Consider the following 24,149-nt stretch of genomic DNA (forward strand, 5'->3'; position numbering starts at 1 on the left):
AGGGGGGAAGAGAAAGGGGGGGGGAGGGGTTCCACTCAAATACAGAAGTTGAGGAATGAGAGCTCTGACCATCTAATCTAAACTGTCCAAAATAGCAGTTCTCCATGTGTCTAAAAAGGATGGGTACAAATTGTACTTATTCAATATCACAGACTTGACTTGGGGAAGTTTTTAAAAACCTGGGGGAGGTTTTTAAAACCTAATTTTATTCTGTCTTTGCTTTAATCCTTGGCCTAGGGAAATAAAAAGTGAAAGAACTACTCAGTGTTTGTAAGGTTTGGAGTTTTCAGTTCCATAAGCTATAGAGAAAATGTAGAGAAACTACAAATGACAAGTTTGAACCTATCAGACTACTGGGGGCACTTGTTACAGAACTACAACAAATGAAATATTCCAGACATGTCAAAGAGAGTGACAGTGTCAAAAAAGATATTACAAGGGATACGTGTTCTGAAAGCAATTAGCCTCTGAGCAGAGTAGCACATCACTGTCACTGAGCTGATACAAGGCTGCAAGCTAATTAAGCAGCAAAACAATAGGAGACAAATATAGGGTTTTTTGCATTGCATTATCAAACTCCAAGGACTGAGATTTGTTCTATAGCTATTGATACACCACAGGCCAGTGATATAGTTAGGGTGTTTTTCAAGTACGGATGATCATCAGAGATTCTTTCTTTTGCTTAGCAGTCTGTATCACTTTGAAGACACACTTGGCTAGTTGCTGTCCCACTAAAAGTGATATTTTCCAGGAACCATACAATATAATTCAAATATTTCAAATGGCCTAATTTTACAAAATTGCATTGTTTAGGCTGCACAAATTTTAGTGACGTTACCTAGTACAAGAAATACCTTTATGTTTCCAATTTCAAGTGTGAATCATCAATACCAAAATTCAGATGATATAATGAATACTTTTTTCTGCTCATGTTCAGAGATATGCTCTGTGTAAATCACTGAATTTTGTAGGCCTGATTCAAATTTCTATTAGGAAAACTTTGGTTTGGGGCTATCTTAGCAAGAGTTTGTTAGTTTTTTTCACACATGTATAGTAAATAAGCACTCAGACTTCCTCCTAAAATTACTGATCAAGCAAAATTCCTAATCATACGGGTGGGAATTTTGTTTTAGATGGACAGCAGAATATGAAGCCACTTACTAAACACCACTAAGCATAAAAATTAACTGTTTTATAAATAAACACCTGAAATGTGATACATTTTGCTGAAAAGGAAATAAGAGATCATCTGGAACCCTAGGACCCAGTTGTAAAGTGTCTTTGAACTTAATGATAAAAGTCAATGACAAAGGTCTCATAAAGTCAGTGGGGAACGACCACGCACCATTATACAACTTTACTCCAGTGACTGTGTGTGTTCCACAAGGTGTCTATCAGGGCCTAACCCCTAAAGTCAACTTTAAACTTAAAAATAAACACCAGTTTTATGGGATGATTTTATATGCTTGTGGCTTAAAAAACATAAATCATCTATTTATTTTTATCATTTATTTTTTCCTCCTCTTTCTTTCCTTCCCGAAAGATTTCACAGATTTCATAAACATTAGGGCTGGAAGGAACCTCGGAAGATCATCGAGTCCAGCCCCCACCCAAAAGGTAGGAAGTCAGCTGGGATCATAGGATCCCAGCAAAATAAGCATCCAATTTGCTCTTGAAGGTGTTCAATGTAGGTGCTTGAACCACGTCTGATGGCAGGCTGTTCCAGACCTTGGAGGCTCGGAAAGTAAAGAAATTCTTCCTTATGTCCAGCCTGAAACGGTCTTGCAGTAATTTATAACCGTTCAACTTTGTCATCCCTTGGGGTGCTCTGGTGAACAAACGTTCCTCCAGGTACTGGTGGTCACCCCGATAAACTCATAGGTGGCCATCAGATCACCCCTGAGCCTGCCCCATGGCCCTCAGCCTGTCGTCGTAAAGTCTGTTTTCCTGACCTCTGATCACGCGCATGGCTCTTCTCTGGACTCTCTCAAGCTTCTCCACATCCTTTTTGAATTGTGGGGCCCAAAACTGGATGCAGTACTCCAGCTGTGGCCTCACCAAGGCCGAGTACGAGGGGAGAATGGTGTCCCAGGATTTACTTGAGAAGCATCTATGGATGCAAGCCAGCGTTTTGGTCGCTTTACTAGCCGCAGCATCACACTGAAGGCTCATGTTCATCTTGTGGTCAATGATGACCCCCAAGTCTCTTTCTTTCATAGTGCTAGATGACTGACAGAGACAAAATATGTCCCCTGAATGGAGTCAGGACTAACATACTGGTAATGCAGAGATTGTTAGCACCCGGATTAGGCAAAACTCAGTACTATAAGCATTTAGAATGAAGATGCTTGCTCATATCTGTTTCGCTCTTCAAAGTGGTGGTACGCTGCAATGGTGCAAAACAACTGTAATTTTTCTGCTGCAAGCCCCATAACCTCCCAAGTGCAGCACTCCAAATAGGCATGAGTTGGCTGAAGAGGAGGACACAGCATGCCTAGTGCTTCCAAGGGATGGACTAATTTCGTATACTAACTCACTGGTCAAGTCCTCAGTACAATTAAGCTGCTCCAATTGTTGAAACCCCAAAGGTAGTGAAGGAAACACCACCTGCCCTTTCATGCAAGTGAATCCCCCCTAGGTCTCTGTGATGCTCTGTTCTCTTTCAGAGGCTGCTGAAGCCAAGGAAATACTAAGATAAGACTCTCAATTCTTTTTGCTTAAAACTTAGCTCAGTAAGAGTCATCTGCTGCATACTGAATATTACAACCAGCTTTATTATGCTGAATCCTAAAATGGAAGGAAGATTAATAGCCCATTTTCTCCAAAAGCATAGTATTTACTTCCAATTTATACTATTGTTTCCTTAGAAAATAATCCCATCAGATGAGATGTGGGATTTACACACCAAATCCAAATCTAGGTTTGTATCAGTGTCTGCAGTTCAAACCTATGTGAAGAATTAACCAAACACCAAATCCTGAAATTGAAGTAAATTCTCAGTTGGATTTGTCCCCCAGTTTGGATGTAATAATATGTGTAAGTCTAGTGGAACTATTACAGAGAAAGCCAGAATCTGAAACTGATGTGGGCCCACTTCCACATAAATCCTCCTTGAAAATTATGTATACCAATCAGGACCAGCAGGTCTGCATAAACGGGTGTTTATAACTATACAGTAGTGAGTTTGATTGTGGCTGAATTTTGTGTTATTTCTTACCATGATACCAGTATGAAGCATTATGTAATGCACAGTTTGAGTAACATCAGCTGCATGGATCAAATTATGGTAAGGATTTTTGTACTTGCTGTAGCCAACCTCCAGAGCTTCTGCAAATGAAATGAGACTGGGGACAGGGATCTGTGTGAAATAAGAAAAAAAAATCATGTTTCTTTCTCAGTAGCTACAAAGTCATATGTGCAATAAATAAAACACAAGTTAATACATTGCATAACTCTTAGGTTTCAGTTCACAAATACTAAGGTGATGAAAGATGATGATTAAAGGACTGGAGTGTAGTCCCCTCTCCATTCCAGGAAGTGACTTACTCCTTCTGTTCCTCCTAGTGGTATCAACACTTTGCCTCCACTACATGTAAAATGGGACAAGCATGTAAGGGAGAATAGGAAATGGGAAGTGGGAAAGGAAGGGAAAAATAGTGGATATGCCCACAATTGATTAATCATATTGAAGGTAGTATGATACACAGGAGTCTACAAGAGGATTGATTTTTATTTCCAGACCTGATGTCAGATGTAATGATGCACATCTAACCCAGGTTAGAGTTATAAACTGACACACACCAAGGGTGTTCTCTGGATATATATATATACACACACACACATAGGACATATATAAAAATATAAATATCCAGGATATATACACTATATATAGATATATATGTATAGTGTGTGTGTGTGCGTGTGTGTGTAGAGAGAGAGAGAGAGAATATATATTTATATGTCTCTACATATAGATATATAGTTATATATCTATATCTATATATAGTACCTTTAGTTTATAGTCTCAAGGAGCAGTGCAAGACCCTTACTCCTCACACTCATTGCTATGAATTACAGATAGAATCTGGCCTGGTATTTTTTCAATATAGTTAAGTAATGCATTTCCCTAGGGACAATATTCATACTGTTTTGAATGAGAAACTGAAAACTGGTTTCCATAATGATAGTGAAATTCTTGTACAGTACGAGAATGATAATAAATAATAAGATATTGTATACTTTGATAGTACATGCCTATGTAATTTGATAGTACACCAAAGTGCTTTACAAATATTATAGTGTCAAATATATAATGGACAAATATTATATGAGCCTTGCATTTCAGATAATACTGAAATGCAGCTTCCTTTGGAGTTGGATGTGCCAGGTATTTAACAATATACCATCAAAACTGTTAAGGACAGGAAGTGAAGAATTATATGGCAACACACATATATATTATTGAAAAAATGCTTGAGATGATTGTTTCATTTCTGAGTGGGAAGAGGGTACCTCTGAAACCAAAGAACTTTTTACTTTAACCTTAGAATATTGATTCAGCAGTAACTCAGAAAACGGTATAAACTTTAGTCACCTACATATGACTATAACACTTAGCATTTCAGTAGACACCTCTCCTCCAAAAACTGAATAGGCCTGAATCTTCTATGCTTTCAGACTCAGTCAACAATAAGGCAATATTTGTATAGGTAAAGTGACATTTGGTGTAACTTTATTATTATTATTACACTTATATAACAGGATTTCCTGTTTGTAATGTCCCTTAAGTTTTGCTATGCTGTACTTCATTTGTACAATGAAATATAATTTCAAATATATCCTGATTTTTCATTGCTTGGACTTGTCATTCTTAATTTATATTTGAGTTTTATTTGAAGCTTCTGACCTTGAAACGGCTCATAAGGTCATATCGAGTAAACAGCTCATACATCATAAATTTCAGACTGTGCTCTCCACTCGCTTCATTTAGGGCAAACACATCAAATGACCATTTATCAACTTCCTGTAGATGGAGAAAAAGAAAAGAAGATTTTCACATGCCTGCAAAAGTTCCCAGATAATCACTGGAAATGTTTAAAGCAATATATAATTCCCCATAGTCAAAGGTTTCATTTATTGTTACTTATGTTAATGACTCTTCTAATATTAAATATGAACATAATTAAGAAAATTATTAGGATCATTACATGGATCCAGATCTGTTATTGTTTTGTACAATTACACTCGAAGGCTCTAATCTTTCAGTTAGGCTGAATTTACTAATATAAATTGACTAATATAAACTGACTGAATTTACTAATATGACTTATCTAGAAAATTCAGTGGGCTACCTGGAAACACAGGAATCCTTTCCATTGGCTACATAAATAATAATAGAAAACACGATAAACACAATAGCAACATTTGACTATTAGGGAAACAGGTTATGTACAACTTTTTTGCCACTTTCAGTGATCTTTTGTATTTTTGCATTTTCACAAATGCTGGGAATTGTTATTTGAGTGAAGTGCAATGATGCTTAAAAAATATCCACAGCAAATACTCTGTACTATAAATCACTGTCCCTTGAGCTGTTGCTTCTGTTATCCATTCCAGGGTAACATTTCTTTTTTATTTCCCAAAAAAGGAAAAACATACTATTTTCTGAGATACTGATTTGTATTACCAGGGGAAGCTGATAGAAATATTTTTCTATTTCATTGTTATATTGCTCTAACAACATCTAAATTAAATCACAATAGCTAAACAGAAAAAATAGTAAATGGAGTTATATGCTATTTGTGAATGTTTAAATATGGCTTTTCTTGCTGATGTGTGTATTCATTCCTATGGTTCCATGTAATAAATACCCTAATCCCTAAGCACAAAGGCATACATGTTCAAATTATACAGTAATTAAACTTGTTTCACCTTAAATGTTAGTATCACATCTGCTGGGTAAGCCAAACCAACCATGTTAGAGGTCCTTCGATACATCCTAAAAGAGCAAATCAAATACTTAGTAATATTCAGCATGCTAACTAAAAAAACATTATTAGATCCCTTTTATTTTCCAACTCCTTTTTCCAAATTTCTGAGATTTGGTGAATTAAGGGCCTGGTCCCAAAGATTATTTCAATTAATGGGAACCTTTCAAATAATTTCATGAGCATGGAAGAAGACCCTATAATTCCATGTTATTTTCTGGTCTAGTAATACATTGCTAGGACAATCAACATTGCTTTTTTATGCAATTGTTGTATCAGTTTTGGCTTAATGTGATGTAATATAATATTGCTACAAGTATTACAACAAAAGATTCCTTTGTTTACTTCCTAATTAAATATGTGAAACCTATAGGTAGGGTATGTGAGTATTCTTAGCTTGTATAAGAAAATGCAATTTAGTTTGTTTCAATATGAGCATCTACTACAACTAATTTAATTGATCCAGTGCTACTGCTTTCATTGTGGAGTCTTTGGAATATCTTATTGTACCTGAGTTCAAATCACAGTGTTTGGGTTCAGAACTACTTCTCAAAGCTTAAGAGAATTGGCATCTAGGGATTTATTCTGATTTCTAAAAAGAGCATTGTAGGCTAGATGTACACAGCACATTGCTATACTGTCCAAAAGTACTTAACATAGCCAGTAAGGTAGCTGGATTACTGAAAGAAGTGTAGGCACACAGCACTGAGACTCCTTTTGGGGTAATTGAAATTGAAACAGGGTGTATTAGTCTGTGTAGTGCACCACACTCATGCAACTGTCCTGCTTCTAGTACCAGAATTAGCTCATTCAAAGTTAGCTTGGGAATCTCTATAAAGTGCTGTAGCTTGCAGATATGCCCCAGAAGAATAGACCAGGCTGAAGTTCACATACAGATCTGAACTTCTGCAAAGATTTATACCAGGCTTAAATCTAAGGTTGTATCCCCTGTTGCATTCTCTTCAACTCACATACTGTCACTGTGTTACATTCACTATTTGTTATCATAATGTTCACCTTTCCACAAAAATCCCAGCTTGTACAGCATGCACAATACTTCTGAATTTTGGTTTTTCTTCAGGTCTCCTCTTCATCATCCCCATTTTCCTCGTGAAGGTAGAAGCCAGCCAGTCCCGTACTTCCAGTGGGACTGAATCTGACTGGATGTCAGAGAGTTCATCTTCCGTATCCAAAAGCCTCCTTCAAAAACCAACAAAATAGAAATAATTGAGGAAGAGGCAAACTAAAGCAAAAAAACAGCTACCAAAACACAGATTTAACAGTTCTGCCACAGACCTGACAATTACACTTTAGAAAGTAATAGATGCTTAGGTGCATATTTTGTCATAAACACACATTTTGAACGTGGCATTCTGTGTTTCTATGTACACATCTGTAAAATAGGGATACTAATACCCAGACTGTGACAAGTAGATAAAGTTTAAAAAGAATTGTGGAAATCTTGGTTTGATGCCTTGGTTTCATTTCTTCTTCATTCCTTCTGTACAAGGAATTTCAGCACAAACTATGTTGAAGTAGCATTAAAAGAGGCTCAGGGCTGCCTTTTACCCAGATTGGAGGACTGATTACATGTCTTTCTACCATGTACCTCACAGATATAAACCCATTCTCTCTGACTCTGTGTGTTAATAGGGCATTTGATTTTACTCTTGAAAGGGAATTAAGAAATAAGAAACTGATTATAATAATAGCAAGTAGTAAATATAAAGATTTTAAATTGTTTCAAGTGAACTTCCAGATTAGGGTGAGGGAATGTTTGGCAAAAAGGGGAAATGATATAATCCCAGTCTTGGACCAACAGCTAGAGCATGAATTAAGGCTGTCTTTACAAATTTAATTTTCTCTGGTCCCTTTTACAATTAACTTGCAGAGGTAGGGGGGCTGTTCTGCCTGTAATGGATGTTAATAGAAGTTACTTTATGAAGAAAGAACACAGGAAGAGAAAAACAGTGAATAAGAGAAAGCTCTTTCTGTTTTGTTCTGTTTAGTTTCTCTCTGACTGCTTCATGCTATCTTCCAGGAATGCTCCTGAGACCCAGTCTTTCTTATGACAAGTACATGAATGGTACTGAACATGACAGACTGTTTAAATGGTTCTTATTCTTGGTTATATAACCAGGAAAGAAAGTGCTGTAATATAGATATTGTCCTGTAGGTCTAATCCTGAACCTATGTAAACTGGCATCGTTCTTTTGTCCAGGATACCAGAGTGTAGTGCATTATCTCAATTAGGGCCTTGTGGCATCTTACACTGTGGGCCACACAATGCAGATTGGTGTTAGTGCTAGCTCATGTTTAGAGCAGTTACACTTTAGGCCAGGAGGGACGTGGAAGACTGAAACGTAAGAATCCCCTCCCCTGCATCCGGGCTTCCCCCTACCCCCTGAGCCTCATTGTTGTAAAAATATTATAAGCTTGTAAAATAGCACAACTTATAATAATAAAAATATCAAACTATATCATAGACAACTAAAATGCATTAAATATAAAGATAACAGAATGAGATAAACACCAATTGAAGAGAAATATGCAGCAACAGAAGTATTAATATAGTACTTACAGCACTGTAGTAGAAATTCTTCTTTTGACCCTATGAGCATCAGTTTTTGATTTTGCTGAGCTGCTGTTTGTTTTGACACCAGTCTTGTCTTTTTTATGCTGGGTCATTTTGCATCTGTTTTGTCCCCTATCTACTTTAGCAAATCCCTACATTAAGTACATTAAGTTGCACCACCCCTCTTCCTAAGTGCGTGTCATTCTTACTATTACTACTGTTGCTCTGAACATAGGGATAGCAACAGTGCAAGCCTTAGAGCAGATACATTATGATGTCACTCTGATGCAATCCCTGGATATTGTAATGTAATCACCGTCTATAAAAACTCTAAACTACAACAGTTAACCATGCCTATTGGAAAGCACCTTTGAAAATCCAGAAGTTTCACACATTTTTACTTGAATGCTCTGTATTCCCGATATGATATAAATCTAATACAACTTCCATTTTCCTTACAACTTAAAAATTAGAAAATAAACACTAAGGTTATTGATTTTTCCACTGGAAATTACTCCTGCCCAGATGTCTGTTTATCAATGCTATTGTTGGCAGTGGAATAGTTGGAAAGCTTTGTCACTCATATTACCTTCCTCTTTCCGCTCCGCCTGCAAATTTTACGGTTATATTTTACATACTGGCTTTTTCCAAATGAAGAAAATATACCAGACTATGATTGTAACAGGTGCAGCAGAATTAAAGTGAGGCATGATTTAATTGCAAGTGTTAGACCCATAATAAGGATGGTTCAGTGGTTAGGGCACTAGCCTACCATTAGATATAGGTTGAAATTCCTCCTCTGTCTTAGACTGTGTGTTGCTGGGCAAGTCACAGTAATTCTATGCTGAGTTTGTCATCTGTAAAGTGAAGATATTCGTACTTCCCTACATCACATGGCTCTGAGACTCAGAATTGACATTCATGTATTGCAAACACAATGAAAGTAGGCAATGTCACACTTAGCTATTACGGCAAATGGGGCCTACATAAGTACTCAAACTGTGTTCAGTACAGGATTCAGCAATTGTAAAACACTAACAGGAAGAAAGAGGATGCTAGGCAGTCTGATCTCCTTGTAGGATTTAAGCCTTGTTTCTGAAGTGACAAAACTCAATTTGTCCTCATCTGCACTGGCTTGTAAACTGTGCTTATCATCAGTTAAATTGTCCCTATAACTAATCCATCTCATGCTACTCAGGTGGAGCCTCATTACCTGAGACAAGATTAAGAACAGTAACTTCATACAGACATGCAAGATAATGTGTATTGTGGGGTTGAAAAGCATTTCAACTAGGCTTGAAGAAGTATCCATTAGAAAAACAATATCTAATCCATATACTATTATTAGATACAATAGTGCGTACTGTCAAAGAAAATATCAACAAGAGGGGAACAATGAAGAACAGAACGATAAAAATAATCTAATCTGGAGATGAAACCTTCCAGGTTTGCTCACTGCAGGCAGGATGCAAAGTTTTTAAGTGTTGTTGAAAGCATTTTAATTGAATAGGCCTAGGCAGCTAACATTTTATTCTCCCTCAAAACCAACCTTTTTTAAAAATGCAGAAAACCTGCTAACATACCATTACAATTATTTATTGCAAAATAAGTCAGATTCTCATGGCATTCTCATGAAATTCTTTTGCATTGCACACACATAATAGTATTAAATATTTGCCTATTATATAATGTATGTAGATGTATTAACATTTTTTATTTAATTCTATTTATTCTATGAACGCTAATTGATTGAAGTGGGAATCTTGTATAAGATCATGTGTAGATCACGACCAAGGTCTTTAAATTTATTGGAAAAGGAAAACTATTTATTATTAGGCAGTCAGAATAACTAACAGCTTATCTAGTTGTCATAGTCAAATGACTTTTACCAAGTACCGTTCTTCACATTTAAATAGTCAGTAGTCATTTCTTCTCCATTAGGAATATATCAAATGTACCATGGAAGAGATGTAAGAAAATGAATCCAAGTTTAAACCACTTAGAATTATCTACTGGTAGGGAGGAGGGGGGAAAAATGACGATCACTCATGGGACCTGCACAGATCTTGTAAGTTCGAATCAATAAATATATAGTTTCTGGCTTTTAAAGAATACAGGGTGTGTCTGTATGTCTGTCAATACGCTACAGTGACATAGCATCCATGAGCAAAAACCGTGACACTGCCACTATATTGCCGTAGCAATGCACTCCCTCAGTGTAGCGCATTGCTACAGTGATGTAATGACTAAAAATAACCATGCCCCGCTGCCATGGCGCAGTATGGGCAGTATTAAAGGAAGGAAGTATTAAATGACGGTGCAGTAATAACAGCACTGTAGGGGTATGTGCAGAGTGGAGCAAATTAGTTTTTCATAGAACTTACTCAGCTGATTAAGCTGGTCATCAATTCCTAGAAACTATTTATAAAAGAAAGGGGCTTTTTATACACAGAATGCAGAACCCATGAGAAGGCAATGTTATTAGTCTCAATGATCAATTCACACTTTTAACAATAATCTATGACCTTTCGTGAATGGTACTTGCCCAATACTTATCTCACTAAATTAACTTAGACAGATGTACTTAGTTCCTGTGGGACCCAATGTAATGTCCATTAAAATAACTGAACCACTCTTTTACCTTCCACTGAAGCTGGAACAAATAGTACAATAGCTGATATACATCTTTCATAGATACTCACTTAAGTAACAGATTTATAAATTTATTAGGGAGGAATTCACCTCCATATGGACCTCCAGAGTTATCAAGGAGCATTCTCAGAAGAGCTGTCCTCATGTTATTGGTTGAGAGGCATAAGGTTTCACAGGCAACAACCACTTTATCAGATTCTACGAGTGGACTGTCAGAAAGAAAAGATTTATGTAGAAGGGGGAAGGATGGGAGAGAGGATGCAGCTAACAAGAGTGATGGCAGGATACTAGTGGCATATGAAATGTGTAATTCTGTATATTGTTGCACAAGAAATTAGTGAAAAAAGGTGATTGTTTGATGTATGTTCTTTCTTTGTATTACTTTTCTGTTCAAAAGTGTAGATCTGTTTGACCAACAGATTTGTTCTATTTTGGAGAGTTGGATTTGACAGCTCATCCAAACCCATCTTTGAGATAAACACAGACCTTGCTAACTTTCTTGAACTGGTGAAATCCTCAATTGGCTGTGAAAATCAGACTGATCAGAATTTGCAATGTCATAATAATGAAAACAGCCCCTGCGGGAGCCAAAATGTGACCCAAAGTTTCTAAGAATACTGAAAAATATCTGTTTTTTTCCTGTAAAATAAATGGCATATACATAATGTAGGATTACATAAAATGGTACAAAGACTTTACTTGCCAGCTGTTGGGAAAAAATGAAGTAATGCACATGACTGTCTGAGTAATGTGCATATGTAATCACATCTCAAACTCTCATTTCTCTTTATTTCCTGATCTGAAAAATAATGGATGATTGGGATATTTTTCATAATTTATAGTTTAAAATGGTGGTGCTTAGTGCATTCGATTACAAAAAAAGGACAGCATATTCAAAATCTAAGGTACTTGTCATTATGGTGGTTTCAAAAAACAACATTATTGCTTTTCATTTCTTCAGGATTATGCTTATTAATCATTTTAGACAGAACTTCTCAGAAGGAAAAATCTTGAAAATTATTTACTATATTGCTGAATTATTCATCATTGTTTCCAGGCTTCTAAAGCAAATAGTGATGTCATATTTTATAACAACACTGAGCAATAATCAGTTATTTTAGCTTAAAAAAAATTAATAACTTTCATAAAAAGAACTCAAACACTCAAAGCAATTACTAGTTGGACACAAAATGTATACTCTACTGAATCATAGCCTCTTCTGAGGTAAATGGCTTTAAGAAGCTGCAACCTCTAAAAGGACACTACACAACAATTCAAAATAAAGTTACATATTTATCAATCTGACATTTCTTCTTGCATCATTAGGCTGACCGAGGTCATTATACAAGATCTGTTAAAGTAACAGTCCAAAATACTAGTACTGCCAAAGCATTCTTGACTCTATAAACAGTGAACTTGACTCAGCAGACAATGAACTTCAGCTTTTCAATTACTGACACTTACACTTCCTTTTAAAAGAAAAATATTTTGCAAAATCTTTTAATAATCCAAAAAATTATTAGAGCTCTTAAAAAAAGACATACAAAGAAAGATTAGAAGAACTAGAATCATTTACCTGGAGAAGAAATAACTAAAAGGGGATTTGATTACAGCCTTAAAATAGAAAAGGATCTTCATAAAAAGAATATTCACTTAATCTTAATCTGTGTCCACAAAGTGTCATGGGCTTAAACTGCAACAAGGAAAATTTAAGTTGGATATTAGGAAGGACTCTCCAATTATGAGTGTGATTAAACAATTGAATAAATTATCTAGAGACTTTTTGGAATGTCCTTCATTAGAAGTTTTGAAGAGCAGGTTAGACAACATTTGTAGGGGATGGTTTAGACAAGGATGTTCCTGCCTTGAACTGGGAATTTGATGGGATGACCTTGAGGTCTTGTGTTCCTAGAGCAAGACTCACCAATATTAAAAAGTTAAATTGCAAGGGGAGGACTTTAAAGAAAAATATTTCTTAGTATTATTTTGCTTATCCATTATCAGTTTGCTATTAGAATGACAAGGGATAATTAAAATAGGGTCAGAGACTGTTAAGTCTCCAGTGAACCACCTTTCCTATAGTAGACATGTCCCTGAAACATTTTGATTTCTTTTTGCTTTCTGATTTCTCACCCACTCAAGAACCGACAGGAGCATCTTTTGAAGATTGAAGGCTTCAGCTATTTTTTTTAATGAGACATTTACAATTGCTGCCCAAAAGAAAACATAATTTCATATAGCTCTGGGAGGCTTTCCCAACTGCCAGCCTAGTTTCTAAGGAGACCAGTTCCAGCACTTCATAAATAAAGCTGTTAGCATTTTTCTCAAAAAATATAGTCAAATCTTAAAAGAAAGATTTTTTTTCTACCACAACCTCAGATTATATGAAACGGTAGAGCAACACAGCAGAACAAGAGAATCTAAGATGCATCTTTTGCATTGTAATAGCTTCATTTTAAAGCTTGATTTCAGTATGAATTCTGCATTCTGTACAGAAACACATGATGTTCTGGTTGTTCTAATTCTGTGTACAGTCTAGTTCTACACACAGCTTTTCAGTGTAGATGTATTTCTTTTCCTTTGACTCAAATGAAGTAATAGTACACAAATGTGGATAGCTCCTTCAATTACAATGTAAGAAGATGGCAGTGGTTATACAAAACACTTCCACCTTTTAGCAGGTGCTGATTCTGCTTACAGGATTAGATATTCTTTGCTGGCTGATGTGGCAGGCAGCAGTATACCTCACTTGAACATGAGCAGTAAAAGTGGCTTTTCAAACAGAGGATCTTGTGTGTGGGCTGAGAAATCTGGAGTGAGGAACCCTAAAAGCAGACAATTTATTTTGGCCATGATCCTGCAATGTGTAGTACTTGGGAGGAGTATTGGCCTGCGCAGACACTTACTGATATTAGATATGCTCAGTGCATCAGCAACAATCAACCTACACGTTATGCCTTGCAAGATCAAAGCAAAACACATTTCTCTCTTTATAAACAAAATCCTATGGAGGAAGTTAGTTTAAATTTGCACGTTGTATAGCTGGAGTTGGAGAGTGAGTTTGTAAAGGTACTTTCTGATCAAGAGATGCACAGTAAAAATAAACCAGTTAAAAAATCCAACACAATAGTTTTTAAATTAATGAATATCTTGCTGTCATCAGTATACCTATTGTTGTATGAAGGAATGTATGTTCAGAGTCAGAAGGGTTTAATCTCTTCTTTGATACTCCAAGATAATAATGCTCTAAGATACAACTGCTTTTTAACTTCCAGATACATTTAATTCAATTCCAAATTTCCACTGTTAGAAGTCATCTGTGGCACAAAGTAATTACTTTCTTCTTTGGCCACAAAATTAACTTTCCCCTACATTATTTCCATGGGATGTAATAATTTCATAATTCCTGCCAAATGCAAGATTTGTTCCTCAAAAGTGGAAGAGAGCTTGTCTATGGATTGTTTCTAAATTTTCTCATGAAGATTTGTACTAGAGTACAGGGCTGAGGCTGTTAAAATGCAGTTAGCTTTGCATGCATACAAGCATTACGTTTAGATTGCCCTAACTGTGCAAGCATTTGCAGGACTCAGTTTGCCTACAACTGGCATGCCTAAATGAGAGCCAGCTTTAGTTCAGAATGGCTTAACCTGACTTAAAATGGATTAACCTGACTTAATGAATGCTTGCCCAAGTTGCCCACCTTCCTCTCACAGCCCTGGAACTGGGAAAGCTCAGGCACTCTCCACAGCTCCAGAGCTGCCCATAAAAAATGGAAAATGAAAATGAAACTATAAGTCAAACTGAAAATTATGGTGTATAACATGTAAATGTTAAAGCAAACAGCAGACATTATGAAAGTAAATGTATATTTAAATGGTAAAGAAAGTTGTTTTATATGTTTGTGTGAATACATATTAATACATAAATACAAAAATATATACGTAAGGGTGTATTTGTAGGCATATACATAGATCCACAGATTGTATATAAACCTGGCAGGGTCACTTTACAGTATGGCATGTATTTCTACAGAAAGCGATGCCAGAAGCTGGTAGGTTTCTGAATTGAGTCCAGTACTCATTTTGAAGTTGTATTTGAGAATAAAAATGCTCAGTAAAGTTAAAAAGAAAATGGAGAAAGAGAAGTCGTTTGGGTTTCTCCTGATTTAATGCTTTCAAAAATTAGATTGATTTACAGAAAACTAATTTAAATAACATATAAATAAATAATGTTGATTTATATCAGATCAAAGAAAATGAAGTTTTCTTCAAATATTTAATTATTCTTGAAAATATTTTAGTAGTCTTGGTTATGAGGTCATAAAATGAGTCTTCTAAGGAAATAACCTGAAGTGAAATTATGTATGTTTGTTTTTGACTGCCATTAATTGGCCTGTTGGCCCCAGGATAGCAATTGCCATAATGACTTTGCTCACTAAATTTAATACACCTATTACAACTATGGAATATGATTTGTGATATATTAACTTCATATGAAACTCAACCTGTTTCTCATAATGTTTATTTAGCTGTCTTCTGTTATATCCTCCCACACACAACTCAAAAGCCTCAGATCCTTCAATATATTGGCACTTTTCATTTCCTTACAGTCCCTCATGTGCAAGAGTGATTAAACCCAGAACTGGGTGAGGAACAGCACATCCACCCAGCGACAGTGTTTGGGAGGTGTACATTTGGAAGGAGTACATTTCCCTCATCACTGGTGCTTTAAGCCCTTGCCAGTAGCTATACATGCAGAAGTCTATGTAATGCATCTCTTACTATTGCTAATGGAAACAATATACTTAAATCAATTACATAAGCATAGGAGTTTCTATGGACTGTTTCCATAGAAAAATATTGTAAAATGGTTCAGGTATGACCAAGCCTTTCATAAGCTGCCTAGAGAAGTGAGTCCTGCAGGCAGTCATAAGCAAAGAAATGTTTATAGTTGAGAGTGGGTCTGACATTAGAAATACTGCAGCAGCTCATGTTGGGAATGGGCATAAGGACATATGCAGCAATTTTTTTCTGAGAATATATCTATATAACTTAGTATTGGCAGTTTAACAAAAGATGTGGTTTTAAACTGATTTCATTAAATTAAAGTAAACATTTAATTGAATTTGAAACCGGGTTTATCTTGATTTAGCTGTAGTTAATTAGGATTCCATAGGGCATCTACATGAGACCTTTACTGTGGAGTTACCTAATTAGCTCCACAGTAAAGTCTCAGCATCTACGTGGGTGGCCCTGTTAGGCTGCAGTAAACTAATAAATGCTGCCATAGGTTAGTACTTGTCAACACAAGTACTATCCTATGACAGCATTATTTAGTGCACCACAACACACATGTAGACGCTGACAGGGACACCTGGGCCACAAAGGTGCTTTACTACAGGGGCTGCCTGCTGGCTAGCCCCACACTAGAGCACTCTTGTGCCCCTCCGCAGAACGTTGAGCCAAGTTGGAGCAGCCCAGACTGGCAGACTGATCCTTAGGGCCTCCTGCTAGCTGGGGCTGCTCTGAGCCGTCTCGACATGCTGCAGTCCCAAGAGCATGCATAAGTAAGTCTGTTAAAAACAATACCAGTAGCTATGAATTGTGCATAAATTCCAACTAAAAGGAATTTTATCTTGCTTTGATTTCCTCATTTTTCTGATTGGGATAGGACTGGTTTCCCAGGCACAGTAGGATTTCCGCATGTGAGATACAGAATAGTTTGTACATGAAGGTTACATCTGAAAGGCAATGGAATAGAATTATTACATGAATATTTGAATCCATCTTTCTAAGTGGAGAATCTATTCTATTCTATTCTATTCTATTCTATTCTATGCTCTTGGTTTTTATACCCCATTGATCACTGCAGCATCTGAATGTCTTTCAGTAGTAATCTCAATGCATTTAACCAACCCTCTATTAAACTGAGTTTTTATATGTACTGTATAAAACATAAGATTTTTTTAAAAAGAGAACAAGAAGTTTAGGTCCTCAAAATGATTATTAAAAAAGTCAGATGTTCTTAGATTTAATAAGGAATTGCAACCTGGCACATGCTGCATATCAAAATAGAGAGGCTTTAGCAAACAGTCATAAAAGCACATTCAGTTCAAGAGAAAACTTAAAAAGGTCAATTTAGTGAAATATAAGAGTTAAAAAATCACCAGAAAATTATCTTAGAATTAGTACATTAACTTCACAATTAATATGAAAATCTTAGAATTATTTCAAGAAATCAAACACAGGACTATGTAGAATTTACCATCTGATTAAAGTCAGCCTATTTAAAAATAACTTCAAGTCATAATGCCAGTAACAGCCATCATTTTTGTGCTTGTAAAAGTATAGTAAAATAAAAATTGTAGCTTTTCATAAAATTATTTATACAGGGCCTAACTCAGATACCCCTTCTTATTTTTAAAAGCTCTTCATTTCAGAACAAGTCCCATTTTCTTCAACAGTACCTTTCATAATAAAAATAATTTTGAGGACAGCAAAGATTATCAATCTCATATACCTATTAATACAAGTCTCATTGAATTGGATTGTGCTTCACCCGTTGAGCCTTCAAAGTACGTGGGAGTTCAGCATGCTCTGCCCAGGAGGGAAACTTGACTTCTGGAATGTTAAATACTTTTGATCTTAAGAACTAAGAGTCATACACTAGCTGTAAAGCTTTTGATGATCTTCAAATGACATCAGTAAGAATTATGTGCAAGGATCAATGATACAACAGAAGACCACTCCCGCTTTCCCACCAACATGGTATAAGGCACTGTTTTTAATGACTTACCTGGTTTCATCAATATAAACGGCTTCCAGCACAGATGCTGCATATTCAATATTCTTTTTCAAATCTACCACATTAACGTCACCTTTCTCCAGCTGCTTTACCAAGCATCTTAATCTGTTAAAAAAATAAAATGAAAACATTATTGTATTGCCTAGATTCCATAGAAATCTAACAACTATTTTAGTGCCTATGTATTCTACTGGAAATTATTTAAAATGATATTACTGCCCGTTTCTATTAATTTGTATCTATTTTTAGTGCAAAAAAAACCAGTAACCAGTAATGAAGTTTTACAATTTGATGAACCTGTAATGTAAAACAATATAGTAGGTGTAAGATTCAGTAAAAAAGCAAGGGACTCAATAATTACCAACACCATTTTTCAAAATAATGTTTGTTCCTTCAGATATTGCAACTCTAATTTTAGTGGTACTGTATTTGCAGAAAATTATTTTAGCTCTAATATTCTTTATTTCTATCTTCAACAAATCTTCATCCATCAACAAAGGTACAGAAAAATGTTAGCTCCATACCTATTAGCCTTCATTTTCCTACATTTACCTTTTTAAGCCTCCAGTACACATATTTACCTCAGTTTGTTTGTTTTTATTATTAACATAAGTAAAGGTTGAGCTCTGCTACTCCCAGAATTCATTATTTTTGCCAGATGAAAGATGGTGCATTAAAAAATTGGAAAAATTTCCTTTGTGTGGTTTTTTTTTGGTTTTGTTTTCAAAAAGATCCCCATGTATTATTATATGCATGGATGCACCCAAAGGAGGTTTTCTAACCTGCAGGGAAAGGCATTAAACAAGTTTTGGTGGCAGTCAGCTTATAATATGGTGCTATTAGATCCTCAGAACACATCTGCCCTTTCTGAAGGGAAGAACTCTTCAGAACGTTCACTGGAATAGCAGCACTAGTGACTTCACAAAACTCTGACTAACAGGATTCTTAAGGAAAATGTATTTTTCTTCTTTAGTCACTGAAATTACATTCTCTGTCTCAGTGCTGAAATGAACTGCAGGATGTTATCACAGAAGAAAAACACATGTGCTTTAAATTAAATATGCCAGTTTATTATTTTAATATAATTGTAGTAAAATCATTATTAACTAGGTTTTTCATGCTTATGAAATAGTGCGAGCTTTGAGCAGAAGAGGATTTCTATTGAGAATCATTTTTATTTAACTTTCCTTCCATAAATAATTCTATATTTACTCTTCTTTTTGTGGAAAAAGCAGTTTGGTTTCTTGTCCCATTAGTCTGCACACAAGACATGCAGAAAGAATCTAATTCATTTAAAATAATGAGAATCCAATATCTGGTTTTTTTAGACAAACATTCAGTGTTTGATCACACTTGATTAAAATCTATGTATTTAAGATGAAAATGCTACCTGAAACAGAACTTTCATAATTTTTCAAAAATATGAACAACTGCAGACGAGGTGTTTTGACTCTATATTTTTCTTACATGAGTAGTTATTTCCAGGTCTCCTGGAAGGAAAGCAGACCTTCAGAAGTTTTTATAGAAAGCAATGTTTTAAAGGAGTGATCTTTCTTGTCTGCAGTCAGTGGAAGTTTTGCAATTAGCCACACATCCTCTTGTGGCTTTTTTCAGCGAGTTTATAAGCGAGTTTTTGGTAACTGGCTCATACAGATTCTGAGGTAATGTGAGAATTACATTCAGGGGCTGCCAGTTTCTTAGCCACATAGTCTATCATAGGTAAACTGACTGACTTCAATCTGCACTTGCTTGAATTTTTTAAATTTGTGACATAACAGTTCTGAATCACTGAATCAGTTTTATAACTACAGTTTTCTGGAAAGTAGCTACCATTATTTATTTGAATCCAAGATAAGGTTTTATTCTCCTAAGCAGCCTTGGGGGAAAAAAGCCACATTTTGGATTCAAGTACTGGCCTAGGCAGGTGATGATTCAGCTCTGGCTTTGGTAGGGTGACCACCTAATTGGGCAGGATAGTCCTGGAATGGAAACCTCAAGTCCCAGGCCCAGGCTGCATGACCGGGACAACATTTGTCCTGGATTCACAGTATTGTGCAGGGATCGGAAAATGGTGAGATTCCCCTTGCAGGCCAGCAGCATTCCAGCCTGCAGGGGGCTGCTTGTGGCTGCTGGGAGCGGGATGCAGGGGTTGCCATGTGCATGCCCGCACACATGCATGTGGCCAGGCAGCATAGAGAGCAACTCCCTGCAGGTAAGATTGTACAGAGAGCAGATAGAGACCTCCTTGGTGAGGGAGGGAGTGGAGCAGAGGTTGGTACTGGGGGCACTGCCCAGCTGAGGCAATGCATGGGGCCTGGAGCCAGGGCGGGGAGTGGGACAGAGCCACCAGGCTTGTCCAAGGGGCAGAGGGCGGAAGGGAGAGGGAGGCTTCCTGCTGCTGCATGCACTCCTGAAGGGAGTATGAGGGGCATGTGCCCCCCCCCCCCATTTGTGTGCAGGGCAGGGGCAGATGTTGGCTGCCTACTGCAGACTTAGGGCTCCCTGCCCAGATGCTCTCCACTTGGGAGCTCAGCACCACCATGGCCAAGTGCCCCCTGCCTGCCTGGTAGCAGCGTTGAGTTGTGCCCCCTGGTGCTGATGGGCAGGCAAGAGTACACAGCTGGTGTGGGGTTCCCGGGAGAAGGGCAGCAGGGAGCACTGGCAATGCATACGGGGTGCACACAGGTGCACATGCACCCCCTGAGATTGGCCGATGCCGCCGCTGCTGTTCTGGAAATTTGTTTTGCCCCCCTTTATACCCCCCATATCTTTTGCTCTATCTCTGGTTCTGATCTGCCCATCTGGGATCTGCCACCATTTCTCCTAGGCTGGGCTGGGCTGGGGCCAGACCAGGGCCTCTGTTGCTGCTGACTGCCCCAGAAGAGCAGATCTGCAGCAGAAGATAAAGAGACGGGAGTGGTCAGGGAATGCAGGGGAAGGCAGTTAGGCATGGAGGGACAGGCAGAAGGGATCAAGCACAGGCATGGGGGGCAGGGGTGGGGGGTAGGCACAGATGTAGGGGGAAAAGGGCAGAGGACAGGCTGCAGGGGGAAATCAGAGGGTGGGGGAGGAAGGAAGTGGGGGACAGTCACAGGCATGCAAAGCAAGGGACAAGGGGCAGGCACAGGCATGGAGAGGCATGTGGCAGGGGTGCACATTGGCAAGGGACAGACAGCAGAGAGGCCTGGAACAGTGGGACAGACATAGGCATGGGAGAACAAGGGCAGGGGAGCAAGGGGCAGGGGTCTGGCCTCTTGCCCCCTGCAGCTACTTTTTCTGCCACAGCAGTGGGAGTGGAACAGCTAATTTAAGAGAACCTTCCACTAATTAGATGCCACATATGAAAATTATAACAAATTTCTAGTTCTCCGTGTACAGAATCTAATTATGGGGGTGGGGGGATATTAAATTTGAAGTCATCTTGGATTTGGGTAAATACAATGATTTACATTTGCGAAGTGAGATCAAATTCAGGCTGAATGGCAAATACATTATGTATGTACATTACAGTAACATGCTCCAAAAATTAAAGTTGCTCTGACTTCACTAATATTACAAGCGAATATACTCAGATCAGCTTAACTGTTTACACTTTGTCTGCAGACACCTAAGTAGATTATTCCAGATCCATTTTTCTGCACAATTACCTTACACCTATTGCTGGATGGAATACTGAAATCTGTTTTCTTCTATAGATGCATTTTCATGAGCTGAGTGGGTGGCTTAAAATGGTTTATCCCAAAACAGATTCTAAATTAAAGTAGAAAAAGTTAAAAATCTTAAGCAATAAACCCCTAGGAAATCCATTAAGCATTTCCAAAGGTATGAAGTCATAACTGCTTCAACTGAAGAGATGTGCAGTAAGCCCTCTTTAATTTCCACAGCTATGAAGGGATTTTCCATAAACTAGTAATAATCAGGCTACACTACTGATAAAATTTTGCCCAACTGTAAGCAGATGCAGTTCTTCAGAAGCCAATGGCATTGTGCCTGTTTATACAAGGGATTAATCTGAAAGTACACACAGAGATGGAAGAGAAGAGTCAAAATAGCACTGCTGGGTATTGAAATAATACACCTGCCATTTGACTTGCTTATTTGTTCAAGCAAAGAAGAAAAATATTCAAAAAACACAGCTCTTTAATTAAATGAATATTACTGATCTTCAGAAAATGACTGAGTAGCTTTTTATACTGAGATAGCACTGCATTATGCAAAGCTTTGAGCAATTATAGTTCACCAGTATAAATTTATTCAATGTTTTAAAGAACTCCCTGCTGTATGTTAATGAGAACAGGGACCACATATTATCAGTACAGGTATAGTCACAGGTTATTTATTATCCACTCTAAGGAACCTAAAGGAACATGAAAACCCTATATCATCTAAAAATTATTTCTTACTCTCTTTATACATAGCACCTAAATTTACTTTTTAATGTAAAAAATTACCATTATAAAGAAATAATGTTCCCTCTTTCTCCCCCCCACCCCCCAACTCTATTTTGTGCATTTGGCAGCACTTCATGTATAAACAGTTTCACCATTTGGCTGGTAGTCAACTTCAGTTCCTGTTACTTAGACTAAAGCTAGGAACAAACATTGCATTTATCCCTGGATAAATTGTGCCTGGAACAAAAATATCCTGGGATTAGTGTATATACACATCACCCTTCTAATCAGGTTTTAGTGCAGGGATGGGCAAAATACAGCCTGCAGGCCAGAAGAATCCTGAAGTAAAGTACTCTAAAACAGCGGCTCCCAACCTTTTTTTCCTGCAACCCTAAATTTGGGTCATGACTCCTGCCCCTGCCACTGACTCACTCATGCCCAGCGGTGCCAGCAGAGCCCGGGCTGGGCCAGGATCGCAGTGGTGGTGAGAGCCGCGCAGACCGTGCACCAGGAGAGCCCACAGGCAGGAGGGGGAGAGCAAGGGGCGGACCCCCCATGATCCTAATTTGGGTCATGACCCAAGGTTGAGAGCCACTGCTATAAAACAACACAACTTAGTCTTCTTCAAAATGTCCTTCACAATGTGGCACCCAGCTTTCCCTGAAAAATACCATCCTAAACAAAGGATTCCTACTCAGGGTGTTGTTACATGTTAGTTTAAATATGTAAGTGCCCTTAAACCAGGAGTGTCCACACAGTAGGGCAGAAAAGCACATGCTAAGGGCCCTATGGGCAGCTCAGAGATAATCCTCTTCCATAAAGGATTATCTCTAACTGGTTTTGAGCAGCTTGCAGTGGACCCAATTCAAGGAAGAATCACCACTGTCCTGGATTGGGTAAACCCACCCCTCACACAAGACTCCCACTCACCACCCCATGGGAAGAGATGGCCTCCACCTCTCTCCACTGGGGAGGAGGCTCTTCTCAGCCAGACTGGCTGACCTGCTCCACCGGGCTTTAAACTAAGCCTGTTGGGGGACAGGGGGACTACCACCACTGCTGGCCTGCTTAGCAACCCTTGCAAAGCCAGCGGGCCTAGGCACTTAAGGGAGCCCACCCCTGCCCCAACCCTGGTACAATCTGTGGGCAAGGCAAGAGCCCCCAAAGGGACACTTGCCTGCCTGTACACAAATGCCATGAGGTTGGGGAATAAGCAGGAGGAGCTCGTCCTCCTGGGAGCTCGTCCTCCTGCTTAACACAAATAATTATGACATCATAAGGATAACAGATACCTTGTGGGACTCCACCCATGACTGTACCATGGGTATAGATGGCTGTACCCTGTACTGGAGGGATCATGTAGATAAAAGGGGCGGCGGTGTAGCTCTCTATGTTTAGGAAAGCTATGCATCCCTGCAAGCTGATATTGGCGACCAGGGTGGATGACTGGAGACCCTCTGGGTTAAAATCCATGGGGAACATGGCACAGGGAACACAACAGTGGGAGTCTACTACAGACCTCCCACCCAAAGTCCTGAGCTTGACCAGGAGTTCACCTGGGAACTGGCTGAAGCTGCACGCTCCAGCACCATGGTTGTCATGGGTGACTTCAATTACCCAAACATCTCATGGGAGGATCACTCAGCAAAATCCGAGTGGTCGCAAACCTTCCACACATGCGCGGATGACCTCTACCTGACTCAAGAAGTCTATGGGCCAACGAGAGGCAAAGCACTCCTC

General features: G+C 38.1%; 1 protein-coding gene across 5 annotated transcripts in view; it reads right to left on the minus strand.

The window, feature by feature from the left end:
- Positions 1–24,149, minus strand: part of PDE1A (phosphodiesterase 1A) — a 480,938-nt gene that overhangs the window by 129,401 nt on the left and 327,388 nt on the right. For all 5 annotated transcript variants that reach the window (XM_019523056.1, XM_019523052.1, XM_019523054.1 and 2 more), the window contains 5 exons: positions 18,010–18,123; positions 7,005–7,187; positions 5,932–5,998; positions 4,907–5,023; positions 3,218–3,358 (listed from right to left, as the gene is read on the minus strand). In XM_019523056.1, coding sequence (XP_019378601.1) covers positions 3,218–3,358; positions 4,907–5,023; positions 5,932–5,998; positions 7,005–7,187; positions 18,010–18,123 — 622 coding nt within the window. The remainder of the gene's footprint in view (positions 1–3,217; positions 3,359–4,906; positions 5,024–5,931; positions 5,999–7,004; positions 7,188–18,009; positions 18,124–24,149) is intronic.

The sequence above is a fragment of the Gavialis gangeticus genome, unplaced genomic scaffold (genome assembly GCF_001723915.1).
Source record: "Gavialis gangeticus isolate Ggan-Ray unplaced genomic scaffold, GavGan_comp1, whole genome shotgun sequence".
NCBI lineage: Eukaryota > Metazoa > Chordata > Crocodylia > Gavialidae > Gavialis > Gavialis gangeticus.